The sequence below is a fragment of the Oncorhynchus masou genome, chromosome 6 (assembly GCF_036934945.1).
Source record: "Oncorhynchus masou masou isolate Uvic2021 chromosome 6, UVic_Omas_1.1, whole genome shotgun sequence".
In the NCBI taxonomy this organism is placed as follows: Eukaryota; Metazoa; Chordata; class Actinopteri; order Salmoniformes; family Salmonidae; genus Oncorhynchus; species Oncorhynchus masou.
Genome location: NC_088217.1, coordinates 27,594,593 through 27,618,757, shown reverse-complemented (window position 1 = coordinate 27,618,757; position 24,165 = coordinate 27,594,593). Strand labels below are relative to the sequence as shown.

Sequence of the window (24,165 nt, the reverse complement as noted above, 5' to 3'; positions counted from 1 at the left end):
CACCTGTTGTAAATGTTTGCTGCCAATCAAAATATACCCTGTGTGTTAAAAAGGTGGATTTTGTTGCATTCATTGCCACAGTTATAAACTGTACAGCATAAGTCTCAAAGAAATCTAAAAAACTGGACATTATTGTGGCTGTGACAGAAAAGGTTTGGGGATTTTATATCTGGGGTACTGGCGCCTGAAGACCCGACCTCACAGGTTCCTCTTGAACCTGTGTAGGGATCAGATCTATTTTTTTTTTTTTAAAGAAAAGTTTTATTTACTTTTTGATAGTTTGGTAGTTATTTTTTGGTGTATTTTGTTCCATTTTGGGGAATCCTATTTCCATCCCACACGTTAGGTGGCGGGATGCTCATTAAAATCTGCGATCGCCAATATACGGTTGAAGAAGAAGAAGAAGAAGAAGAAGAAGAAGAAGAAGAATTACGCTTTCCCATAATGCATTTCAATGCCAACGTAGGCACATCTGCCATTGCCAAGCTAGTTTTCAACATGGCCACCGGTGTTTGACATCAGCTAGCATTCGTAGCTCTTCTCAATGGATTTAATTTGAGCTGACACATATTTTCCATACATTTTAACTCCACATATTTAGCAAAAAGTCATATCGAACTAAGCAAGCCAGACGCTTTCTACATTATCCGGCCTGGTAAGAGACAAGCAGTAGCTAACATCAGGCAGTTGGCTACCGGCGTTGTCTAGACGGCTAGCTAGCTCCAGATACACAATATCATACATAGACTATTGGATGCCATTCAGCTTGGTAGTTGCTGTCAGTTCATATTTTCATTGTTTTCGAATAGTGTTGATTATTTAGCTAGATAGCTCGTTATGTCTGTCCAAGGCTGCCTAAATTAGCCGCTAGCTAGTGGTGCATTGATGGCTCGTTGATAAGAGGTAAATGGGACGTGATTTCGTCGTAAGATTGTTAATGATTACTCTCTTTCAGTGTCAGTCAAAATGGCAAGCCCAAGGACTAGAAGAGTTTTGAAGGAAGTGAGAACTCAGGAGGAAAACAACGTGAGTAACTACTGTTGGATAGCTAACGACATTCGCTTGCTGTTTGAGCAGTATAGCCAAAGATGGTGCCTTAAAGTATTCAGACCCCTTGACTTTTTCCACATTTTGATATGTTAAAAGCCTTATGCTAATATTGATTGAATAAATTAAAAATCCTCAGCAATCTACACAATACCACATGGTGACAAAGCAGAGGTTTTTAGAATGTTCTGCTAATTTGTAATAAAAAAAATGTATTTACATTAGTATCCAGACCCTTTGCTATGAGACTGGAAATTGAGCTCAGGTGCATCCTGTTTCCATTGATCATCCTTGATGTTACTACAACTTGATTGGAGTCCACCTGTGGTAAATTCAATTGATTAGAAATGCACACGCCTGTCTATATAAGTCCTCACAGTTGACAGTGCCTGTCAGAGCAAAACCAAGACATGAGGTCGAAGGAATTGACCGTGGAGTGTTGAGACAGGATTGTTGTCGAGGCGCAGATCTGGGGAATAGTACCAGCAGCATTGAAAATCCCCAAGAACACAGTGGTCTCCATCATTCCTAAATGGAAGAAGTTTGAAATCACCAAGAGTCTTCCTAGAGCTGGCTTCCCGGCCAAACTGAGCAATTGGGGGAGAAGGGCCTTGGTCAGGGAGGTGACCAAGACCCAATGGTCACTTTGAAGAAGCTCCAGAGTTCATCTTTAGCGATGGGAGAACCTTCCAGAAGGACAACCATTTCTGCAGCACGCCACCAATCAGGTCTTTATTGTAGTGGCCAGACAGAAGCCTCACCTCAATAAAAACCAAATGACAGCCTGCTTGGAATTTGCCTAAAGGCATCTAAAGGACTCTAACCATGGGAAACAAGATTGAACTATTTGGTCTGAATGCCAAGCATCACATCCGGAGGAAACCTGCCACCATCCCTACGGTGAAGCATGTTTGTGGCAGTATTGTGCTGTGGGGATGTTTTTCAGCGGCAGGGACTGGGAGACTATAGCTTAAAATAGCTCTGCAGCGATACTCCCCATCCAGCTTGAGAGGATCTGCAGAGAGGAATGGGAGAAACTCTCCAAATACAGGTGTGCCAAGCTTGTAGCGTCATACCCAAGAAGAATCAAGGCTGTAATCGCTGGAAGGTGCTTAAAAAAAGTACTGATTAAAAGGGTCTGAATAATTATGTAAATGTGATACTTTTTAAAATAAAATTGCAAAGATTTATAAAAAAAAAGTTTTTGCTTTGTTATTATGGGGTGTTGTGTGTAGATTGGAGAAAAAAAAACAAAAATGTAATCCATCTTAGAATAAGGCTATAACGTAACAAAATGTGGAAAAAGTCAAGGGGTCTAAATACTTAGCAGATGCGCTGTGGATGAAGGTAGGACATTACTGATTGACTGACATAATTTGAAATGAAATTATTTTGCATTTACCGTGAGTATATTAAACATTAAGAACCCCCAGTCAACTGTTTTGACTGGGAAGCATGCTTCACGACTCACACTTTAGCCACCACTTGATTGCTCAGGGCCTAGGGTAAACTACCTAAGGTTTTATATGGACACTGGAGTTAAAACAGTAGCGAGGGCTGAACAACCTCTGCTGATATATTCAATGTGATAACTGTCCAGTGTCCATATTCACGTTTTCAATGTCAACAGTGACATCAAATGGTTAGACAACATTTCCCCCTCCTTTTCTCAGCTTTGCTTTGAGTGTGGGGGCTTCAACCCTCAGTGGGTTAGTGTTACCTATGGGATCTGGATTTGTCTGGAGTGTTCTGGCAAACACAGAGGCTTGGGAGTGCACCTTAGGTGAGTAACTTTAAAGTTCCAAAATGACATTTGATGATTGTGTTGGGATTTATGCTTGCCAGCAGAGGCATGTGCATGAATGTCAAAATCCTCTCTTATCCTAGATAAATTGTTTATTGCTTTTAGCCATGCTCTTCTAAGAAAATGATTAGGAGTTATGTGCTTTGTTAACCCACCACAGCCAGAAGCCATCCACATTTCTTCTTTCCTGACTGTTAGTCAGTGTGTTTGGAAGTATTGAACCCCTGATGTGATCTCTATACTGTAGCTTTGTGCGCTCTGTTACCATGGACAAGTGGAAGGACATTGAGCTGGAGAAGATGAAGGCGGGAGGGAACGGAAAGTTCCGTATGTTTCTGGAACTCCAAGATGATTATGATGCCACTTGGACCATGCAGGACAAATATAACAGCAGAGCTGCTGCACTTTTCAGAGACAAGGTGAGGAAGTCTCACTCTCATGAGTCATAATTTAATGATCATGCTCAGCACAGTTGCTGGGGACACTCAAAATGTCAATTTATGGATTTCCAATGCTAATATCAGACAGGACATATTGAATGGTCTCACTCACTGAATTCCATTCCTCTGTATTCCATTGACAGGTTGCAACCATTGCAGAAGGGAAGGAGTGGTCTATTGAAACTTCCTCTGCTAAGGACTGGACTCCACCTCAGCCCAAGTCAGGACATTCGTCGTCTCATCGGTAAGTAGGGCTGGGCGATATTTTTTATTTATTCAAATTCAAGTTTTTGTGCGATATTCCAGATGCCTGTATTGGAAGAATCAAGGTTTTTTTGTAATTCATTTTTACGTCTGCTTGTTTTCATGTTGTCTTTTTGGTTTTGTCTACTTCGCTCCTTCTGTGCTGTGTGCACTTTCTCATTTACGCCAGAGATCTGAATATAATAACAAGCTGTTCATGTCTCCGCCCTAACAATGGGAGTCGTTGTCCCAAAGGCGGGAAGGTAGGCAACAAGCCTAAGTCCAAAATAAGCCCATAGACAGGTGTTGGACATATTTTTGTTGAGTGAAACCTCCAGGATATGGTCATGACAATCCTAGTAAAGTCATAGGGGCGGCAGGGTAGCAGGGTAGCCTAGTGGAGCATTGGACTAGTAACCGAAAGGGTGCAAGTTCAAATCCCCGAGCTGACAAGGTACAAAATCTGTCGTTCTGCCCTTGAACAGGCCGTTAACCCACTGTTCCTAGGCCGTCATTGAAAATAAGAATTTGTTCTTAACTGACTTGCCTAGTAAAATAAAGATAAATAGAATTTTAAAATGTTGTTTTCCAGGCCTGGAAAAGTTCAGAAAAATGATCACATTTGTAATGTTTTGGAAAAGTCCTGGAAATTTAATTTTTGTTAATGTAAATTATTTAAGCACTATTTTGAAATATTTGATCAATCAAATAAAAATCAACACAACTTCCAGGATCAGAATGTTTGTGTGTATAACCTGCATGTGTGCAAGACGAGTGGGCTGTTGCTTAAAGGCGTCCGCATGCTTCCCAGCCAAAACAATTTGGAAGGGTTTGTGCATATACAATGAACATAAACACTACAATTTCATAGATTCTACTGAGTTACAGTTCATATAAGGAAATCGGACAATTGAAATACATTTATTAGGCCCTATTCTATGAATTTCACATGACTGGGAATACAGATATGCATCTGTTGGTCACAGATACCTAAAAAAAAAAAAAATTGTGGCATGGATCAGAAGTCAGTATCTAGTGTAGAGGTCAACCGATTATGATTTTTCAACGCAGATACCGATTATTGGAGGACCAAAAAAGACGCTACCGATTAATCGGCCGATTGAAAACAAAAACAAAATATTTTATTTGTAATGACAATTACAACAATACTGAATGAACACTTATTTTAACTTAATATAATACATCAATAAGATCAATTTAGCCTCAAATGAATAATGGAACATGTTCAATTTGGTTTAAATAATGCAAGAACAGTGTTGAAGAAAGTAAAAGTGCAATATGTTCCATGTAAAATATGTGCCATGTAAGAAAGCTAACGTTTCAGTTCCTTGCTCAGAACATGAGAACATATGAAAGCTGGTGGTTCCTTTTAACATGAGTCTTCAATATTCCCAGGTAAGAAGTTTTAGGTTGTAGTTATTATAGGAATTATAGGACTATTTCTCTCTATACCATTTGTATTTCATTAACCTTTGACTATTGAATGTTCTTATAGGCACTTTAGTATTGCCAGTGTAACAGTATAGCTTCCGTCCCTCTCATCGCTCCTCCCTGGGCTCAAACCAGCAACACGACAACAGCCACCCTCGAAGCAGCAGAGCAAGGGGAACAACCACAGGCTCAGCGAGTGACGTTTGAAACGCTATTAGCGCGCGCTAACTCGCTAGTCATTTCTCTTCGGTTACACCAGCCTAATCTCGGGAGTTGATAGACTTGAAGTCATAAACAGCGCAATGCTTGAGGCACAACGAAGAGCTGCTGACAAAACGCATGAAAGTGCTGTTTGAATGAATGTTTACCCGCCTGCTTCTGCCTACCACTACTCAGTCAGATACTTAGATACTTGTATGCTCATTCAGGTTATATGCAACGTAGGACACGCTAGATGTCGGCAGGGTAGCCTAGTGGTTAGAGTGTTGGACTAGTAACCGAAAGGTTGCAAGTTCAAATCCCCGAGCTGACAAGGTACTAATCTGTCGTTCTGCCCCTGAACAGGCAGTTAACCCACTGTTCCTAGGCCGTCATTGAAAATAAGAATTTGTTCTTAACTGACTTGCCTAGTAAAATTATATTAAATTAAAGATAATATCTAGTAATATCATCAACCATGTTAACACTAGTTAACTAGTGATTATGATTGTATTTGATAAGATAAGTTTAATGCTAGCTAGCAACTTACCTTGGCTTACTGCATTCGCGTAACAGGCAGTCTCCTTGTGGAGTGCAACGAGAGAGAGGCAGGTCGTTATAGCGTTGGACTAGTTAACTGTAAGGCTGCAAGATTGGATCTTCCGAGCTGACACGGTGAAAATCTGTCGTTCTGCCCCTGAAATAGGCAGTTAACCCACCGTTCCTAGGCCGTCATTGAAAATAAGGATGTGTTCTTCACTGACTTGCCTAGTTAACTTAAGATTAAATAAAGGTGTACATTTTTTTTCTCCAAAAATCGGTGTCTAAAAATACCGATTTCCAATTGTTATCAACTTGAAATGGGCCCTAATTAATCGGCCATTCCGATTAATCGGTCAACTTCTAATCTAGTGTGACCCCCACTTGCCTTGTGCAGCACGACACCTTCACATAGTTGATCATGCTGTTGATCGTGGAATGTTGTCTCACTCCTGTTCAATAGCTGTGTGAAGTTGCTGGATTTTGGCAGGAACTGAAACACGCAGTCGTACACGTCGATCCAGAGGATCCCAAACATACTCAATGGGTGACATGTCTGACGAGTATGCAGGCCATGGCAGAACTGGGACATTTTCAACTTTCAGGAATTGTGTATAGATCCTTGCAACATGGGGCTGTGCATTATCATGCTGAAACATATCTGTTGGACCCCAGGAAGATTAGCTGAGGTTATGGCGTTAGCTAATGTGGATCCTAATAAAAATTAACAAACATGCGGTGGATGAAGGGCACGGCAATGGCCCTCAGGATCTCGTCACGTTATCTCTGCATTCAAATTGTCATCAATAAAATGCATTTGTGTTCATTGTCTGTAGCTTATACCTGCCCATACCATAACCCCACCGCAAACATGGGGCACTGTGTTCACAACAATGACCTCAGCAAACCGCTCTCCCACATGACGCCATACACACTATCTACCCGGTACAATTGAAACTGTGATTCAACCGTGAAGAGCGCACTTCTCCAGTGTGCCAGTGGCCATGGAAGGTGAGCATTTGCCCACTGATGTCTGGTATGACGCCGATCTGGGTCAAGACCCTAGTGAGGACGACGAGCACATAGATGAGCTTCCCTTAGACCGTTTCTTACAGTTTGTGCAAAAATTCTTTGGTTGTGCAAACCCAGTTTCATCAGGTTTCCGGGTGGCTCGTCTTAGACCATCCCGCAGGGGAAGAAGCCGGACGTGGAGTTCATGGGGTGGCGTGTTTGTACGTGGTCTGCAGTTGTGAGGCTGGTTGGAATTACTCCCAAATTCTCTAAAATGACAGAGGCGGCTTATGGTAAAGAAATTAACATTACATTATCTGGCAACAGCTCTGGTGGACTTTCCTGCAGTCAGCATGCCAATTGTGTACTCCCTCAACTTGAGACATCTGTGGCATTGTGTTGTGACAACTGCACCTTTTTTTGTTGGCTATTGTCCCCAGCACAAGGGTCACCTGTGTAATGATCATGCTGTTCAATCAGCTTCTTGATATGCCACACATGCCAAGTGGATTGATTATCTTGGCAAAGGAGAAATGCTCACTAACAGGCATGTAAACAAATTTGTGCACAATTTGAGAGAAATACACTTTGTGCATATGGAATATTTCTAGGATCTTATTTCAGCTCATGAAACATGGGACCAACACATGTTGCATGTATATTTTTCTCAGTATTTTATGACGTTTTGGACTTCGGTAAGAGTTTTTTCGGTTGTTCAGACAATGTTTTGAGGCAAGTCTGTCGGTCGCCGACGTCTACGACCCTTCGTAGATTGGTCAACCGTAATGATTATTTGTCATTCATTGAGAACTCGTTTTCATGAAAAAATGTCATTGTGAAATACTGCACCAAACATGTTAGTTAGTTGTAACGTTGAGCGGCTAAGATCTCCTTGGTAAAAACATCAATGTAATTACATTTCTTGCGTTTTGGATTAATTGTGACTTTTGAAGTGTATACTGGCTACAGTGTCTCAAATGGACAAACGGTAGTCTTTTTTTAAGGGAGTATGTGAGTGCACTCATTCGGTTCGCCTAGCAGAGTTCGGCTAAGGGCCAAGGAGAGAGACATTCCAGTGCAGCAGTAGGTAGGCCTATAAAATATGATGAACAGACTAACTCCTGCTATTAAGGAGGAGAACGCTACCTGCCCCAATGTATAGTGCCAACTATGAAGTTGAGCACGTGAAATATATTCAGATGTGCACCGCACACAGCCTAGTTGCAGCAGAATATCATCTGCAGGCAGCAAGAGCGCACAGCTCTCAACTGGTTTTGGCATGGAGCAGTTCACAGAAGAATGACTTCGGTAGTCGGTAGGATAGAAAAGACATTTCAATTTGATCTACCAGTAAATGCTAAGGCAATGGGTATGCAAACCAGGTACTGAAAGTTTAGACCGAAGTGTTGATTTAGTAGGTTATTTGTGATGTGCAGTGTTTGCATCAGGGTCGTGGACATGGATGGGTCTGGGTAGATGGAAGCCCACCCATTAAGGAGCCAGGCCCTGACAGTCATGTTGTGTAAGTATTATTGTGGAGTTGTCCGTCAAATTTGACTGGTACATTGTTTGCTGCCTCTATTCAGGATGCACTGTTTCAATGACTATTCTGGACAAATGTAACTAAGGCTGGGAATGTCAATACAATCAAACTAGCAAGGGAAATGATCACAAGTCAGACATAACGTGACTACTAGGCTAGCATATCTATTTATGAAGTAAGCTCAAAACACAGAGCCTAATGTTAGCTCGCTGCTAGGAGGATGTCATGCCATTGGGGTGGGTGAGTGACTGAATTATTTTTTTCCCTCATTGTTATTCGGTGGTCATACACAGCTAGAGATGCAGGTATCATTTGGTTAGCTAGCAAGAACTTGAACTACTTATCCAGTTAGTATATAGCTTGCGTTTGCAAATTCACTCTGGCGATCTACTCCAATTTCAAAACTCTTCTGACTGTGCCAGATCACAGAACTTATGAATTTCTAAACAAGCAACACCTGCTGAATTTGACCGGTGTCAGTAAACATATTCCAAAAAAGTAGTTAGTCAAGAATGCTCTAGATCGGTGTTTCCTAACCCTGGTCCTCCAGTACACCCAACAGTGCACATTTTCATTGTAGCCCTGGACATACACACCTCGCTCAACTCATTAAGGGCTTGATGATTAGTTGACAAGTTGAATCAAGTGTGCTTGCCCGGAGTTACAATAAAAATGTGAACTGTTGGGGGTACTCGAGGACCAAGGTTTGGAAACATTGCTCTAGATAAAATGTAAACAGCCTAACCAACTCTGCTAAGGTGAATAAAATGGTCAGTCAGTGGTGTAAAAATACTTTAAAGTACTACTTAAGTAGCTTTTGGGGATGTCTTTACTATTTATATTTTTGGCTACTCTTACGTCACTACATTCATAAAGAAAATAATGTTCTTTCTACTGCATACATTTTCCCTGACACCCAAAAGTACTCATTACATTTTGACAGGAAAATGGTCCAATTCACACTTGTCAAGAGAACATCCCTAGTCATCCTACTGCCTCTGCTCTGGCGGACTCACTAAACACACATGCTTCATTTGTAAATGTCTGAGTGTGCCCCTGGCGATCCGTAAAAAAATAATTGTGCCATCTGTTTTTTTCTTATATGGAGGTTTAAATGATTTATACTTTTGATACTTAAATTATTTTGTTTTAAAATATACTTTTCTCAAGTATTTTACTTGAGTCATTTTCTATTAAAGTATCTTTTACTTTTACTCAAGTATGACAGTTGTACTTTTTTCACCACTGGTCAGAGTGAGGTGTTCTCATTTGTCTGGATGTAGCTAGCCAGCCAACTTAGCTTTGGGTGCTTGGTTTCAACAAGCATGCATTTGTATTTATTGGGGATCCCCAAGGCAGCAGCTACTCTTCCTGAGGTTCAAACACATTAAGGGACTTACATGCGTTTCAAAGAGTCAGAATATGAATGTCATCTGTTAAAGTTAATGACTTCATGAACCTTGTGTATATGGGCTATTTTTAGGCCTTTCCTGGGTTGCATGATTGTTTTTAATGCTTTACTGGGAAGTAGCTTATCAGAAGTAGACTTGCTCATGTTATTTATATTGGAGCTGATGGTAAGCTGCACACAGTGGACTTCCTACTAGGGCACACTGCCTCAGTGCTGACAGTGTAACTCTGGTTCATAGGCACATGATTACTGCATACAAAAACTGTAGGATCAATAGCGGTGTTCGGGGGATATAAAGGTAATTACATTATCTTCCAACGACCCTGGGATACTGTACATTTGATGCAACATTATGACAACTCATTGTCACGATGGTAGGGATAAACTGAGCTAGTCTTGGGTCTTTTTATGTCATTTTCTCAACGCAGCCTTAAAATGCGTGGACAGAGTCTGGAAGCCAAGATTTTTTTTGGGGGGGGGGGGGGGGTCGAGAACAGGAACATCCCCGAAGTCATCTCGGAGCATCCCACTAGCTCATGTCTCCAAGGAAGGGGGAGACCGGGAAGGTATCCCTACAGAGTGCCGGCCAGTCGGCTGTGGACAGCCGACACGGTGGCGACACTTCCACCAGAAAGGCATCTGGCCACTGGGGTAAAAAAAAGTAGGCGGGTGTTGATTTTCCCCAGTAGCTAGTGTAGGTTTGCTAAGAGTAGCCACTTCACCCCTTTTGGCCTCTGCAAGCTACATTGAAAGTCCAGGTGGTCCACATTGTCCCGGAATAAAGCAAAGTAAACACAGCTCCTGCAGCGTTAAACATTCAATAGGGGCTTCTGTTTGAGACTGCCGAGCTAGCTGGGTTTCCGTGTCTCTACACATGGAATCTGGCAAGATCCCGGGATGGTAGCTTTCACAGCAACTAGCTGGGTTTCCGTGTCTCTACACATGGAATCTGGCAACATCCCGGGATGGTAGCTTTCACAGCAACTGAGTCCAAGAGTTAGAGATTCTGCTAATGCTTTCCTTTGTTCATGCTTCCCACTTTGTCAGAGCTCTGCGTGTCATGTCTTGTCTGTGGCATTGCCAGGCTAGCTACAGAAGGACAAGGTGACAATTCCCCATTTATCAGTCAAATTGACAGGCAACTAGCTGAAAATGTTTGAGGGTGTATCTAGTTTTCTGTCGTTTAGATTTTAGCTCATCTTGCTCTGGCTAGCATTAGTTGTTGATCTTGTTGATGTACATAACTGATGGCTAGAGAGCCTACCATTTTTCATAGTGGTTTGATCAACAGGACTGTAAAGTTTCCAAATGTAAGAGGACTCCCATGGTGTTTACTTATTTGCAGAAATCCATTCTGGTGGCTTTTGGCGACGGTGTTGTAATGATCTAAAGTCAGTGTTGCAACTGCCTGTAAACACACGGTCCAGTTCAAAGTGAATGATGGCAGGACCCTGTGGCAAATGGCTTGTTTGTATATAGGTTCTACTGTAGCTCTGATTGGCTATAGCACACCTGTCTGTGTAGACTCTGGTCCTGGACAAGACAATGTTTTTATTCGGTTTTATTTACTCCAGTGTCTTAATTGTCCAAACGCACAGCTGCTTCCTCACTATATTACTTAAATTTCACAAGTGCCTTAATATACGTAATTCCCGAATTTATGAATATGTGAAAATTACGAATATGAATATGTGAAAATTAAATCTAAGTGGTTTTTGTCAATGTTTAAATAAGTGATTCTTCCTGGTAATGTATATGAACAGATTTGAATAAGATTTCATGTTGCTAAAAGGTTTGGTCCAACAGAATGGGTCATATGGACACCAATACACATTGAGACATTATTTTGATGTAATAGAGCAGTTATCTTTTCTAACAATACCCTTTTTTTTTTAAAGGTCTCAACTACTCAAATTGCATGCAAATAAGATTCTACTTAAACAGGATTATTAATGAACATTCATTCTGAAAAATGTATGCGCAGTTTGTCAAGCGCGGTATAAATGTGGAATAAGCATACGTTTTATATAAGGAATCGGAAACTCTAAAGTAGGCCACTTGATTTCAACATCTGAACAAAGTGGACAGGCTAGCATGTTGTTCAAACCATTGGAGGTGAACAGAAGTGTGTTCATAACTGTTCTGCGTTAGCAAGCAAATAGATCCAAGTTGACTACACTTGAAACGTAAAGAATAGCTGCTACTCACGAGCATGCCAGTTTGCCCTTGAGAGATTGTTTGAGACCTGCGTTAATTTTCTCTAGTTAGTGCTACAAGAAGGGTCATTATTAGTGAATGTGCATTATGTATGGGTCTGGTTACATTAGTGCATTTTTTTTCTGACATTTTCTTAGACTTGAAAGCCAGATCCTTGATTATTGCAAGAGAAGCAGGTTAAACTATTTTTTTTATAAAATTGTACAATTATTAGTGGGGCTTAATTAGCCTAATTTCATGTGACCTGAATTCATGAGATTATTGCTGGTTGTTTGAAATGCAGTGTATTTGACCTTTTTTAATTGTACAACAAAGCTTATTTAGATAAAAAAAAAAAATGTGATCACTATATATTGTGAATTGCCCATAAGTTAAGGCTGGGCAATATGACCTAAAAATCTGTGAAAATAGTGTAATTTAGCGCAAGTATTCGACTACTTGAATATTTCCAAAGTTCTGATGTCCAATGTTATCTCCTCTCATAATATTCTGTCATCTGTTTTCCAATGTAGCTCAGGGGGCCTGGGGCAGAACTCGGGCAAAACTTCAGACAAGGCCTTTGAGGACTGGTTGAGTGACGATGTGAACTCTTATCAGAGGTGAGACCATTGTATCAATGACACTCCTCTCTGAGGCAGCTGCACAGCTTTTCACTTATAGTACACATAAAGCACATTGTCAAAATTCGAAAGATGCCACAGAACAGTTTTGTTTAAAGATCACTTTAATCTGCTTTTCTCTTATGTAATGTATTCTTAACCCTAATTATAAAACTTTAAGGACTTAATCTGTGAATGCTCACCCAAAATGTAGCACAGGGTCTTAAAACAAAAGATGCCAAAGAATAAAACATTTTTAACATTTTGCTAAAAGCTCAATTTCATCCATATTGTTTTCTTTCCTGCTGGGGCCACCCATATATGTATGCATGATTGTAAGTTGCTTTCCATAAAACCATTGGCTAAATGGCATATTATGTTTTTGGTCACCCTATGAGGACTTGTCATTTATGCAAATTTACAATTTCCTCTGTAGTGGTGGCAGTTATAGTGGGAATCAGGAAAACCGCTATGTTGGCTTTGGGAATACGCCGACTCCAGAGAAGGAGGATGATGTCCTGAACAACGCGCTCTCTTCCATTTATTCGGTACGGCAGTAATACGGCACAGCATTTAGGAATCTGCATAGCTCTGCAGTAGACGGGTATCTCTGTGTGTACAGTTGAAGTCAAAGTTTACATACATTTAGTTTGGAGTCATTAACTTGTTTTTCAAAAAATTTCTTGTTAACTAACTAGTTTTGGCACGTCGGTTAGGACGTCCACTTTGTGCATAACACAAGTCATTTTTCCAACAATTGTTTACAGACAGATACTTCACTCATAAATCATTGTATCACAATTCCAGTGGGTCAGAAGTTTGCATACACCAAGTTGACTGTGCCTTTAAACAGCTTGGAAAATTCCTGAAAATGATGTCATGGCCTCTGGCTTCTGATATGTAAATTAGCCTAATTTGAGTCAATTGGAGGTGTACCTGTTGATGTATTTCAAGGCCTACCTTCAAACTCAGTGCCTCCTTGCTTGACATCATGGGAAAATCAAAAGAAATTAGCCAAGACCTCAGAAATAATGCAGACCTCCACAAGTCTGGTTCATCCTTGGGAGCAATTTCCAAATGCCTGAAGGCACCACGTTAATCTGTACAAACAATAGTACGCAAGTATAAACACCACAGGACCACGCAGCCGTCATACCGCTCAGGAAGGAGACGCTTTCTGTCTCCTAGAGATGAGCATACTTTGGTGCGAAAAGTGCAAATCAATCCCAGAGCAACAGCAAAGGACCTTGTGAAGATGCTGTAGAAAACGGGTATAAAAGTATCTATATCCACAGTAAAACGAGTCCTACATCAACATAACCTGAATGTTCGCTCAGCAAGGAAGAAGCCACGGCTCCATAATTGCCATAAAAAAGCCTATTTGCAGCTGCACATGGGGTCAAAGATGGTACTTTTTGGAGAAATGTCCTCTGGTCTGATGAAACAAAAACAGAACTGTTTGGCTATAATGACCATCTTTATGTTTGGAGGAAAAAGGGGGATGCTTGCATGATGAACACCATCTTAACCATGAAGCACGGGTAATGCATCATGTTGTGGGGGTGCTTTACTGCAGGAGTGACTGGTGCACTTCACTAAATAGATGACATCATGAGGTAGGAAAATATTGTGGATATATTAAATCAACTTCTCAAGACATCTGTCAGGAAGTTAAAGCTTGGTTGCAAATGGGTCTTCCAAATGGACAATGACCCCAAGCATACTTCCAAAGTTGTGTCAAAATGGCTTAAGGATGACAGTCAAGGTATTGGAGTGGCCATCACAAAGCCCTGACCTCAATCCTATAGAACATTTGTGGGCAGAACTGAAAAAGCGTGTGTGCGCATAAGAGGCCTACAAACCTAACTCAGTTACACCAGCTCTGTCAGGAGACATGGGCCCAAATTCACCCATCTTATTGTGGGAAGCTCGTGGAAGGCTACCCGACACGTTTGACCCAAGTTAAATAATTTAAAGGCAATTTAAATACCAATGTAAACTTCTGACCCACTGAGAATGTGATGAAAGAAATAAAAGCTGAAATAAATAAATCTCTATTCTGACATTTTGGATTCTTAAAATAAAGTGGTGATCCTAACTGACCTAAGACCGGGAATTTTTACTAGGATTAAATGTCAGGAATTGTGAAACTGAGTTTAAATGTATTTGGCTAAGGTGTATGTAAACTTCCGACTTCAACTGTATGTGTATGTGTGTGGCGCTTTTAAGACAACTGGGAACTCTGGCCCCCCAAATGTCAAATCATGGTGTGTCTGATCTTCAGTTCAGAAAGTCAGAGCTTTAGGTAAGATGCCCTGAGTTTCCGAGTTGGATGAGTGTTCCAAAAGTTTTTTTTATCCAGTTGGAGCTCCCCCCAGTTGTCTTGAACGCACTGAAGTCTTAGATTTCAGAGTTCCCAGGTTTGAAGCTGTAATAGTACCATTTGGGAGGTATGATGACTCGTATGACATGTTTTGTTGTATAGGGCTGGAGCAATTTCACCATCGGAGCTAGCAAAATTGCTGCAGTTGCCAAGGATAATGTAAGTATCTTTAAGGAAAGTTATCCTGTCACAGAACTTCATTTTATTGTTTATTAATTGCGTTATCTTTTGACTGAAACAGACCGCAAAACTTGCAACTTCAGCAACCCTAAAGGTATGAATTTCTTTTGTTAAACTGTTATTAGTAACTAATGAGTTTTGTCTTTAGTTACTACCAGGGTTTTTTCTGCATAGTGTTTGTTTTTGGGCCCCGTATTTGATTTTTTTTCCTCAATTTTTATTTAGCCTCATTGGAAAATTGCAGGAAATAATCTTTAAACCAGCAAAACGTTCTCCCTGGCCACAAAGACCTAAAGTTTTCAGTTGGCAACTCTGCCCATTTCCCCTGCCACGCCTACCACCTAAGCCATTTTTATCCCGAAAAAAAAAACCTGACTGCGAAGATAACGTTATGAATAATGTTTTTACTGGCATAATTTTGTACATGAGCTCTAAAAACTTGTGTATTTAGATGAGACTATTTACATGGAAGTGTAGATACAAACTTTTTTTCACCCCAATTTTTTGGTATCCAATTATCCTGTTGCCGAGAGCCGTGCATCCTCCGAAACAACCCAGCCAAGCTTTATTGCTTCTTGACACAATGCCCACTTAAACCGGAAGCCAGCCGCACCAATGTGTCGGAGGAAACACCGCGTTCACTGCGCCCGGCCTGCCACAGGAGTCGCTAGTGTGCGATTGGACAAGAAGATCGTTGCCAGCCAAACCCTCTAACCCGGATGTCACTGGGCCAATTGTGCACCGCCCCTTGGATCTCCCGGTTGTGGTCGGCTGCCACAGAGCCTGGACTAAAACCAGGATCTCTAGTGGCACAGCTAGCACTGCGATGCATTCCATGAGACCACTACTCCACTCGGGAGCTCAAACTATTTTAACCTTACAAGTCTAAGATGCCATTTAACAATGTTGATAAAGACGTGATTGTATGAATCCCCTTTTGTTGGATAAGGAAACCATTCATATGCTCCTTCTCTCTCATGGCTCAAGTAATAACTAACATGATGCTCTGCTAAAGAGACAGTTCTAGCCCCCCTCTAAGGAAATACCAAGCTATGATAATTGATTTTAGTGATAAGACATTTTCATTTATCATAATTCAACCAAAGCGATATATTGGTTGAGGCTGTCTCCTAATTCCATGTGATGTACCCACTGAAAAATATATTCTAGAACTTAATTGTTTCTATGGATGCCCTTAATGCATGTTATTCCCTCTGCAGCAGAAACTGCATTGTAAATGTTTAGCCTTCAGAGCTCATGGAACACCGATTTTTTTTACCCCCCCACACGTTTCTCTTGTATTTTTGCTCATAAATTAACTGGACAGAAATAACTGACCTTAATCTGTGAATTTACCATGTTGGAACTGTTGACGCTTTTTTTAACCTCGCTTTCTCGGAACATAGTTAAGGGGCTATAAGCCGCCCCCAGAGCCGGTAAAACCAATAACAAATGCATGCTCTTTGTCCGTATGATACCTGCATATCTCATTTACTTACTGTTTTTATGAATGTATTCATTCCCAACCACCCAGAGCTTGTTGGCTGGTCATCAGTGTCCTGTCTGGTATTCTATGTAAACATTTCTAAACCCACTCCTGTGAAATGGTGGATGCATACAGGTAGCCCAACCTGTACTGTTACTGTAAGCTTTTGCTTGGCTGCAGACTAACATTGTCTGGTCCCCTTTTAAAATGTTTATTTTTAATTTTTAAAGATGATGGATAATCTTACTGTCAAAGGTTGTAGTGTTAAATGTATTTATATGAAGTTCTTGGTCACTAACTTTGGTGGATCATAAAACCAAATGGTTTAGAACCTGTTTTAGGAGTGTCAACATTCCTGTCATTTACAAAGAAAGACATGATATCGTTATAAACAAAAAGCATTTTATTTGTCACGTGCCGAATACAAGGGGTGTAGACTACCGTAAAATGCTTCCATAAGCAGAATAAAGTACACAAGAACTAAGCTATACACAAGGAGTACCAGATTAATGTGCAGGGGTACGAGGTGCAGTGGGGCAAAAAAGTATTTAGTCAGCCACCAATTGTGCAAGTTCTCCCACTTAAAAAGACGAGGCCTGTAATTTTCATCATAGGTACACTTCAACTATGACAGACAAAATGAGAAGAAAACAACAAATCCAGGAAATCACATTATGATTTTTAATGAATTTATTTGCAGATTATGGTGGAAAAATAACTTTTGTTATTGACCAAATACTTATCTCAATACTTTGTTATATACCCATTGTTGGCAATGACAGAGGTCAAACTTTTTCTGTAAGTATTCACAAGGTTTTCACACTGCTGCTGGTATTTTGGCCCATTCCTCCATGCAGATCTCCTCTAGAGCAGTGATGTTTTGGGGCTGTTGCTGGGCAACACGGACTTTCAACTCCCTCCAAAGATTTTCTATGGGGGTTGATCTGGAGACTGGCTAGGCCACTCCAGGACATTGAAATGCTTCTTACGAAGCCACTCCTTCGTTGCCCGGACGGTGTGTTTGGGATCATTGTCATGCTGAAAGACCCAGCCACGTTTCATCTTCAATGCCCTTGCTGATGGAAGGAGGTTTTCACTCAATCTCACGATACATGGCCCCATTCTTTCCTTTACACGGCTCAGTCGTCCTGGTCCCTTTGCAGAAAAACAGCCCCAAAGCATGATGTTTCCACCCCATGCTTCACAGTAGGTATGGGGTTCTTTGGATGCACCTCAGCATTTTGTCCTCAACACAACAAGCTGAGTTTTTACCAAAAAGTTATATTTTGGTTTCATCTGACCATATGACATTCTCCCAATCTTCTTCTGGATCATCCAAATGCTCTCTAGCAAACTTCAGACGGGCCTGGACATGTACTGGCTTAAGCAGGGGGACACGTCTGGCACTGCAGGATTTGAGTCCCTGGCGGCGTAGTGTGTTACTGATGGTAGGCTTTGTTACTTTGGTCCCAGCTCTCTGCAGGTCATTCACTAGGTCCCCCCCGTGTGGTTCTGGGATTTTGCGTGGAGCCCCAGATCGAGGGAGATTATCAGTGGTCTTGTATGTCTTCCATTCCCTAATAATTGCTCCCACAGTTGATTTCTTCAAACCAAGCTGCTTACCTATTGCAGATTCAGCCTTCCCAGCCTGGTGCAGGTCTACAATTTTGTTTCTGGTGTCCTTTGACAGCTCTTTGGTCATAGTGGAGTTTGGAGTGTGACTGTTTGATGTTGTGTACAGGTGTCTTTTATACTGATAACAAGTTCAAACAGGTGCCATTAATACAGGTAACGAGTGGAAGACAGAGGAGCCTCTTAAAGAAGTAACAGGTCTGTGAGAGCCAGAAATCTTGCTTGTTTGTAGGTGACCAAATACTTATTTTCCACCGTAATTTGCCATTAAATTCATTACAAATCCTGCAATGTGATTTTCTGGATTTTTTTCCCCCCTCATTTTGTCTGTCATAGTTGAAGTGTACCTATGATGAAAATTACAGGCCTCATCTTTTTAAGTGGAAGAACTTGCACAATTGGTGGCTGACGAAATACGTTTTTGCCCCACTGTAGATATGTACATGAAGGCAGGGTAAAGTGACCATTACTTTCGTACTCACCAACCATAGGGTTATCCATCCATGCATGACAGTTCCATTGCTCAGTACCCTTTGATGGTCAGCTGTCCGTCTGCTGTGCTGACTGCTCGTTTAACATCCTAGTCAATGGCATGACAGTTCCCCCGCCTGCCTCAGCTGCCTACTACTCAAACTCAGTGTCTTGTGTTGGCGTGAATGTCGATTGTTTGATTCACACATTTTCTCCCTCACTCCCAACTAGGCCACAGAGTTAGGACAGACATTAAATGAAAATGTTATCAAACCTACCCACGAAAAGGTAACATTGTGTTTGAAGTTAATGTTGATGTGGTGGTGGGTCCCAATAGGCTAATATGCTTAATTGAACCAGCTTTAAATTTGAATGTGCTTTGTGTCCTTCGGAATGTCTGCTGTGGTGACTGACTAGATAGGGTGCATGTGTAATAGCTAATTGCTTGATGTGGAAACATTCCACATAGCTGCTTAAAATGGGTGTTGACTGAGACTGAAATCACCTGCTCTCTGCTTATAAGTAGGCTAATCACCACATTTATTAATGTTCTCTCAGTAAAATATTGAAGCCTAACCACTGCTCACAGTATAATATGTACTGCTCTCAATAATAAGTATTGCCTGAGCTAGCTTAAGTGGGTGACGTCTTTATTTACACGCCCACCTCTTGATGCTGTGAGTTGTCTCCATTTCAATTAACGGTGATTTGGCTTGTCCAGGTAAAAGATGGCAAGTTGCTAGATGAAATGTCCGTCAGCATTGCTGGGCTGGCATCCAAGGTAGGAGAAGGCAGACCTCTACCACACTGCAAACCGCCAACCAGTCTCCTGAGCAAGGGTCATGGGAAGCTAGGGAAAATTTCTAATGAATGCCAAGTTTAGAATGACTAAATATTCAGGTGCTGTCACCCCCATTACGTATCCTGAAAAGGAGACTGGTTTGGGTGTGTTGATGTATATTTTGAAGATAATTCAATTTGATCTCCCATTTCTCTTGCTGCCATTGTTATTCTGGTGGTGAGTATGTAGATTTGAACTGTACCCGTATTATATATTAAGTAAAGGACAATGTGGTGAATACAGAGGTCAATGATTTGATTTCATTAGTTAACTTTTTATTAAAGTAATTTCATATCTAGTGATGTTTTTGGGAGTTTGACATGTGCCCTCTTCTCAGGTCCAGGGCGCTGGTGCAAAAGGCTGGAAAGACATGAGCGACTTCTTTGCTGGAAAGCCAGAGGACGGGTAACGTCAAATATTAAAATGGACTTTGGCTTGGAGATGTGACATACCATATGTTCTTAGTTAGGTGGGTGGCTTTTTGATTAACCCTCTCCCACAGGTCAGAAGGAGAGAGCTACCAGAACATGGATGCCACTGAGGGTTACCAGGGCAACTCCTCAGGCCCAGAACCAGGCCAGGCCCCTGCGCAGGACTTCTGGGAGACCTTTGGGAGCACCAGCTCCTCCAAGCCCAAGAAGTCTCCAAGCAGCGACAGTTGGACCAATGTCGACAACTCTGCCACAGAGAAGAAGAGCTCTGACAGCTGGGACAACTGGGGCTCGGAGGTAGCAACCAACAACAAACACAGCACTGGAGACAGCTGGGAGGCCTGGGACAACAACTGGGACAACAGTGGCAGAGAGACCAAAGGCAAGAAGAGCCCCGCTGCTGCCCCTGACAAACCTGCTGAGGAAACCTGGGACAATGCAGACTGGTAGAGGCTTCTCACTCCCTCTCCTCACCTGCACTATTTCTCCCTTTTTCTCTATCCCTCCTTGCCTTTTTCCCTTCACCGCCGCCTTTCCTTCCTTTTTCTGGCACTTTTACAGTTGCACAGTCCTGTCTCTAACCTGGGCTGCGCTCAATGCCAGTTTTGTGGTGTTATTCCTCAATAAGAATCAATTGAAAGTAAATTGAGCTCCATGCTTATGGAGTATACCTGAATATTCACAAACTTTAAAGCAGTCTAGTGTTTTATTTTTGGATGTGTGTAAATAAAGTGACCTTTAATTGCAGGAGTTCAAAAATCAAAGTGAGAGCAGGGGAATAATCATATGTAATATTTAAAGTTGTTTCCATATTAGAAGGCAAGGTGCAATCTTGGTTTTATGACTCTATAGCAGGGCTATTCAACTATATTCTTACAAGGGCCAGATGTAAAGAAATAAAGGTTAATTGCAGGGGGGCTGGATATTTTCCACGCGATTATTCTAAGGAGACACCAATAAAGACACTTGTCCAATTTAAATGTGGCCAAAAGTAATTAGAAAAGAAGTGGAGGGTGCCCAACCAAAGTGAGTCGAGGTGCAACCACTTTTTCTTTATATAATTGATAAAGAAAAGTACAATGCTTGCTCACTTTATTTAAACCACTTAAAAACATCTTAAAAGTAATTAGGCCATTAGAAAATCATCAAACTAAGCATTTCAATAAAAACCATTAAAAAATTAAGTTAATGCCAAGTATTCTTTGAATTAATTTCCCTCAGTCATTAGGTGCATGTTTTTGTCAATCTTTTCTAACGAGTCCCTGTGAGCGTCAGCGAGGGGAAACAGAAGTCATGTACGAGTTCGTAGCTTTTAGGAATGGGGTCATAATATTTTGTAGCTTAAACCGTTCAAACACTAGAGACATTCATATGAACAAAAAATTATCAACATGCCACCTAGGTGCTAAAAATGCCCAGAGCTACACTTTAGACAACCACAATGCTGCTTGTCATTTTGGCAGGGATTTTTTTGCAGATATTTTATAAATGTTCAGAATTGATCAAAGGGCCAGTAATTTAATAAATGGGCCGGATCTGGCCACCGGGCCACCAGTTTGAATAGCCCTGCTCTATATTCAGGCGTTCAAGTCATTCTAACTAAAGATGGCAGTCACCTACTGAACCAGTGTGTCTAGAGTGAGAGGAGCTCACTGGTTGGCCCATGAGAAATAGGGATTTCCGCTTTGTCACATGATGCATAATGAAGTTGACAAGGAACTTGACTCTAGTGTGTTTGTCATGTAAAGCCAGCATCCCTGGATTGCACCCCAACAGTGCTGTCGGTGTTGACTAAAACTTAAGACAAAACGTTGTCAATTTATGACGGCAACTAACCTGGGTAGGATGTAGTTGCTGGTAAATGTAGTTGCTGGATTCATATGATGCAAGTGCATTATTTGAACAATTTTTATCTTATACATTCTCAGCCCTCTTTTCATTGAAACCCTAAGAGAAGACTGAGTCAGTACTACTTGGTTATTTTGATGATGAACAGGTGATGAAGTACATTTTGGTATATAGGCCATTGTAAATAAAAATGTGTTTAACTGACTTGCCTAGTTAAGTAAAGGTTAAATAAAGAAAAATATATACAACCCTGTCTAAAGAGGTTGATAGTTTAAAAGTACTATTCCACCACCCAATCAGTGGTTGTTGACTAATACAATCTCATCTGCTAACTGTAATATGAATGATCATGTGTTCATTTAATTAACAGTATGTTAATCTGTAACATGATTGTGTGGTGAACTGGGCACATTTGTTTTTGGGGTGACTTATGCTTAATTGCATGTATGTAATACTGCCAAACCTGTGGGACCACCACAGCAACCTTCTGTGACCTCTGAACTTCATTGACCCGTAGTGGGATCTAGTCTGTTGTGTCTGTCCTCTTAACACAGTCAACACTTTCTTAGTGTGCTGAGCTTTTCAGTCTCAGTGGTAAGTGTTGCATCTGAATTTGTTGATCTCTAAGTATGCACGTTTATGAACTCAAATGTTGAATCAAACGACGGTCAAAGAACACATCTCAAGCCATTCATGTAATAATCTTTAAAGGAAAGTTTGATTATAAAATTCAGATTTGTGCAGTGAATTTCTGACACACATTCACTTCTCAAGGAGTGATGTTGAATACTGCTGATTTGAAAGCAAGCTATTTGCTGGACTTCTAAAATGAGCCACATGTTTTACATGGAAGTGCAGAATAAGGTGGTTCCAGAGATTCACTCCAAAATCAGCCATGTAGGCTTGGCTAGGCCTAATCATGGCCTTGTTCGAGTTATGCATGTTTTGAGTGACTTTAAGGTCACTTAACAGATTAATTAAAATTTGCAGTCTCCCATTGTCAGGAGGTGGAACCCTCAATTTCACCCCTGTATGTGTGTGAGAGTAAGGCGTTGCTTAAATAATTATTCTACTCCTGAGAAAGATGACGAGGCTACTATTTCTTAGTTGCACCAGATTGTTGGCATTTCCTTCCCCTGGCAGTTTTTTTTTGTGGAACCACAGTTTATGGGCTGATGCGGCATGGCATGCATTGTCTTGTGTGAAAGAGAAGTGCTTCTGCTAAAAGAGCAACAAAGACCATCTGTTAAGAGTTGCATGTTTTCTGAACAAAAAAATCATAATGACTGGAGATGTAAACTAGGATAACTGTGCAATGTTTGTGTAGTAGTGCATCTTCTGTAATAGTGCTCCATCTCCCCTGCCCTCTATTTTAATGTTACCAGCCTTAAAGAGCTGACCTCAGTTTATTGATAAACCATTGTCAGTTTGGTTTGAAGAGTGTTTTCTCCCTTATTAGCTGGACAGCATGTATGATACAATATTAAAGTAAAACGAGGTGCTGCTGTTTAGTTTGCCTCCATATTTCTTATGCTTTTTTTTTCTTCCTTGTACTGTAAGTTTTATGACGACTTAACATTTTCAGTTAAAACTAATCAGTCTCGTGGAACCAGCCTGAAGGTGAACGTAGTGATCATCTTCTTATACAGTCCCAAAATGTTTTTGTTTTTTTATCAATGAATTCCAGTGCTTTAAATGATGTTTAATGTTATATCCTATTTATAGATCTACAAAATCTCACATATCATGTGGTATATGTGAAATATAGGCCTAAAAGAACTAATCACAAAAGTACTATGTGCTCTTTGTCTTCATGTTTTGATTGTCACATTGGAGATTGCAACCCACAATATTTTGTAGATATCATTGTTCAGTCAAATTGCTATTTTTCGATATTGTAAATTAAATGGTTATTGCATCCTAATGTAACTACGGTTTGAAGAAACAAATAGTTGAGGATTATTTTTTAAAACACAATTGGTATTTCTAAGTGCATTGGGCGTTGGCGAGTTTGCTTTGAGTTCCACTAATTTATCTGTCTATACACGCGTTCTATAATGGTGATTTGATTGAAGATCATTTCCTCCAGTGCCCTTAACCCTAATGTTAACCATAAGATTACGGTAGGCTTGACCCTTATAGTACTGTGCTCTATAAATACTCTATAAATATATAACAGTGCCGGTTGTGGGTGTATTTCTGTGCACCACCTGTTGTCTGTATGCTAAATAAAACGTATTACATGTATGTATTTTTACTTTTTTTTTTCTCATGGTGGATATCTTTTTAGAAGATGGTGTCATGATGTCATTTGAATCACATTACGAGTTATATTAAATGTTTACATGTATTTCGCTGCACATGCACTGATTTAAAAATGTAAGTGTA

General features: G+C 40.7%; 1 protein-coding gene across 8 annotated transcripts; it reads left to right on the top strand.

The window, feature by feature from the left end:
* The first annotated feature begins 446 nt into the window (after positions 1-446).
* Positions 447-24,024, top strand: LOC135541792 (ADP-ribosylation factor GTPase-activating protein 1-like). Of its 8 annotated transcripts, XM_064968172.1 has the most exons (14): positions 447-655; positions 956-1,026; positions 2,721-2,830; positions 3,099-3,270; positions 3,435-3,535; positions 12,419-12,505; positions 12,942-13,053; positions 14,991-15,047; positions 15,130-15,162; positions 16,475-16,504; positions 18,889-18,945; positions 19,379-19,438; positions 19,836-19,903; positions 20,001-24,024. In XM_064968172.1, exons 2-14 carry the CDS (start codon positions 967-969, stop codon positions 20,377-20,379), a joined length of 1,326 nt encoding a protein of 441 aa, XP_064824244.1. In that variant the 5' UTR covers positions 447-655; positions 956-966; the 3' UTR covers positions 20,380-24,024. The 8 variants fall into 8 exon arrangements, with proteins under 8 accessions (XP_064824244.1, XP_064824247.1, XP_064824246.1 ...); XM_064968175.1 differs by lacking the exon at positions 19,379-19,438 and having other exon boundaries at positions 19,842-19,903; XM_064968173.1 differs by lacking the exon at positions 16,475-16,504 and having other exon boundaries at positions 448-655.
* Positions 24,025-24,165: the final 141 nt, after the last annotated feature.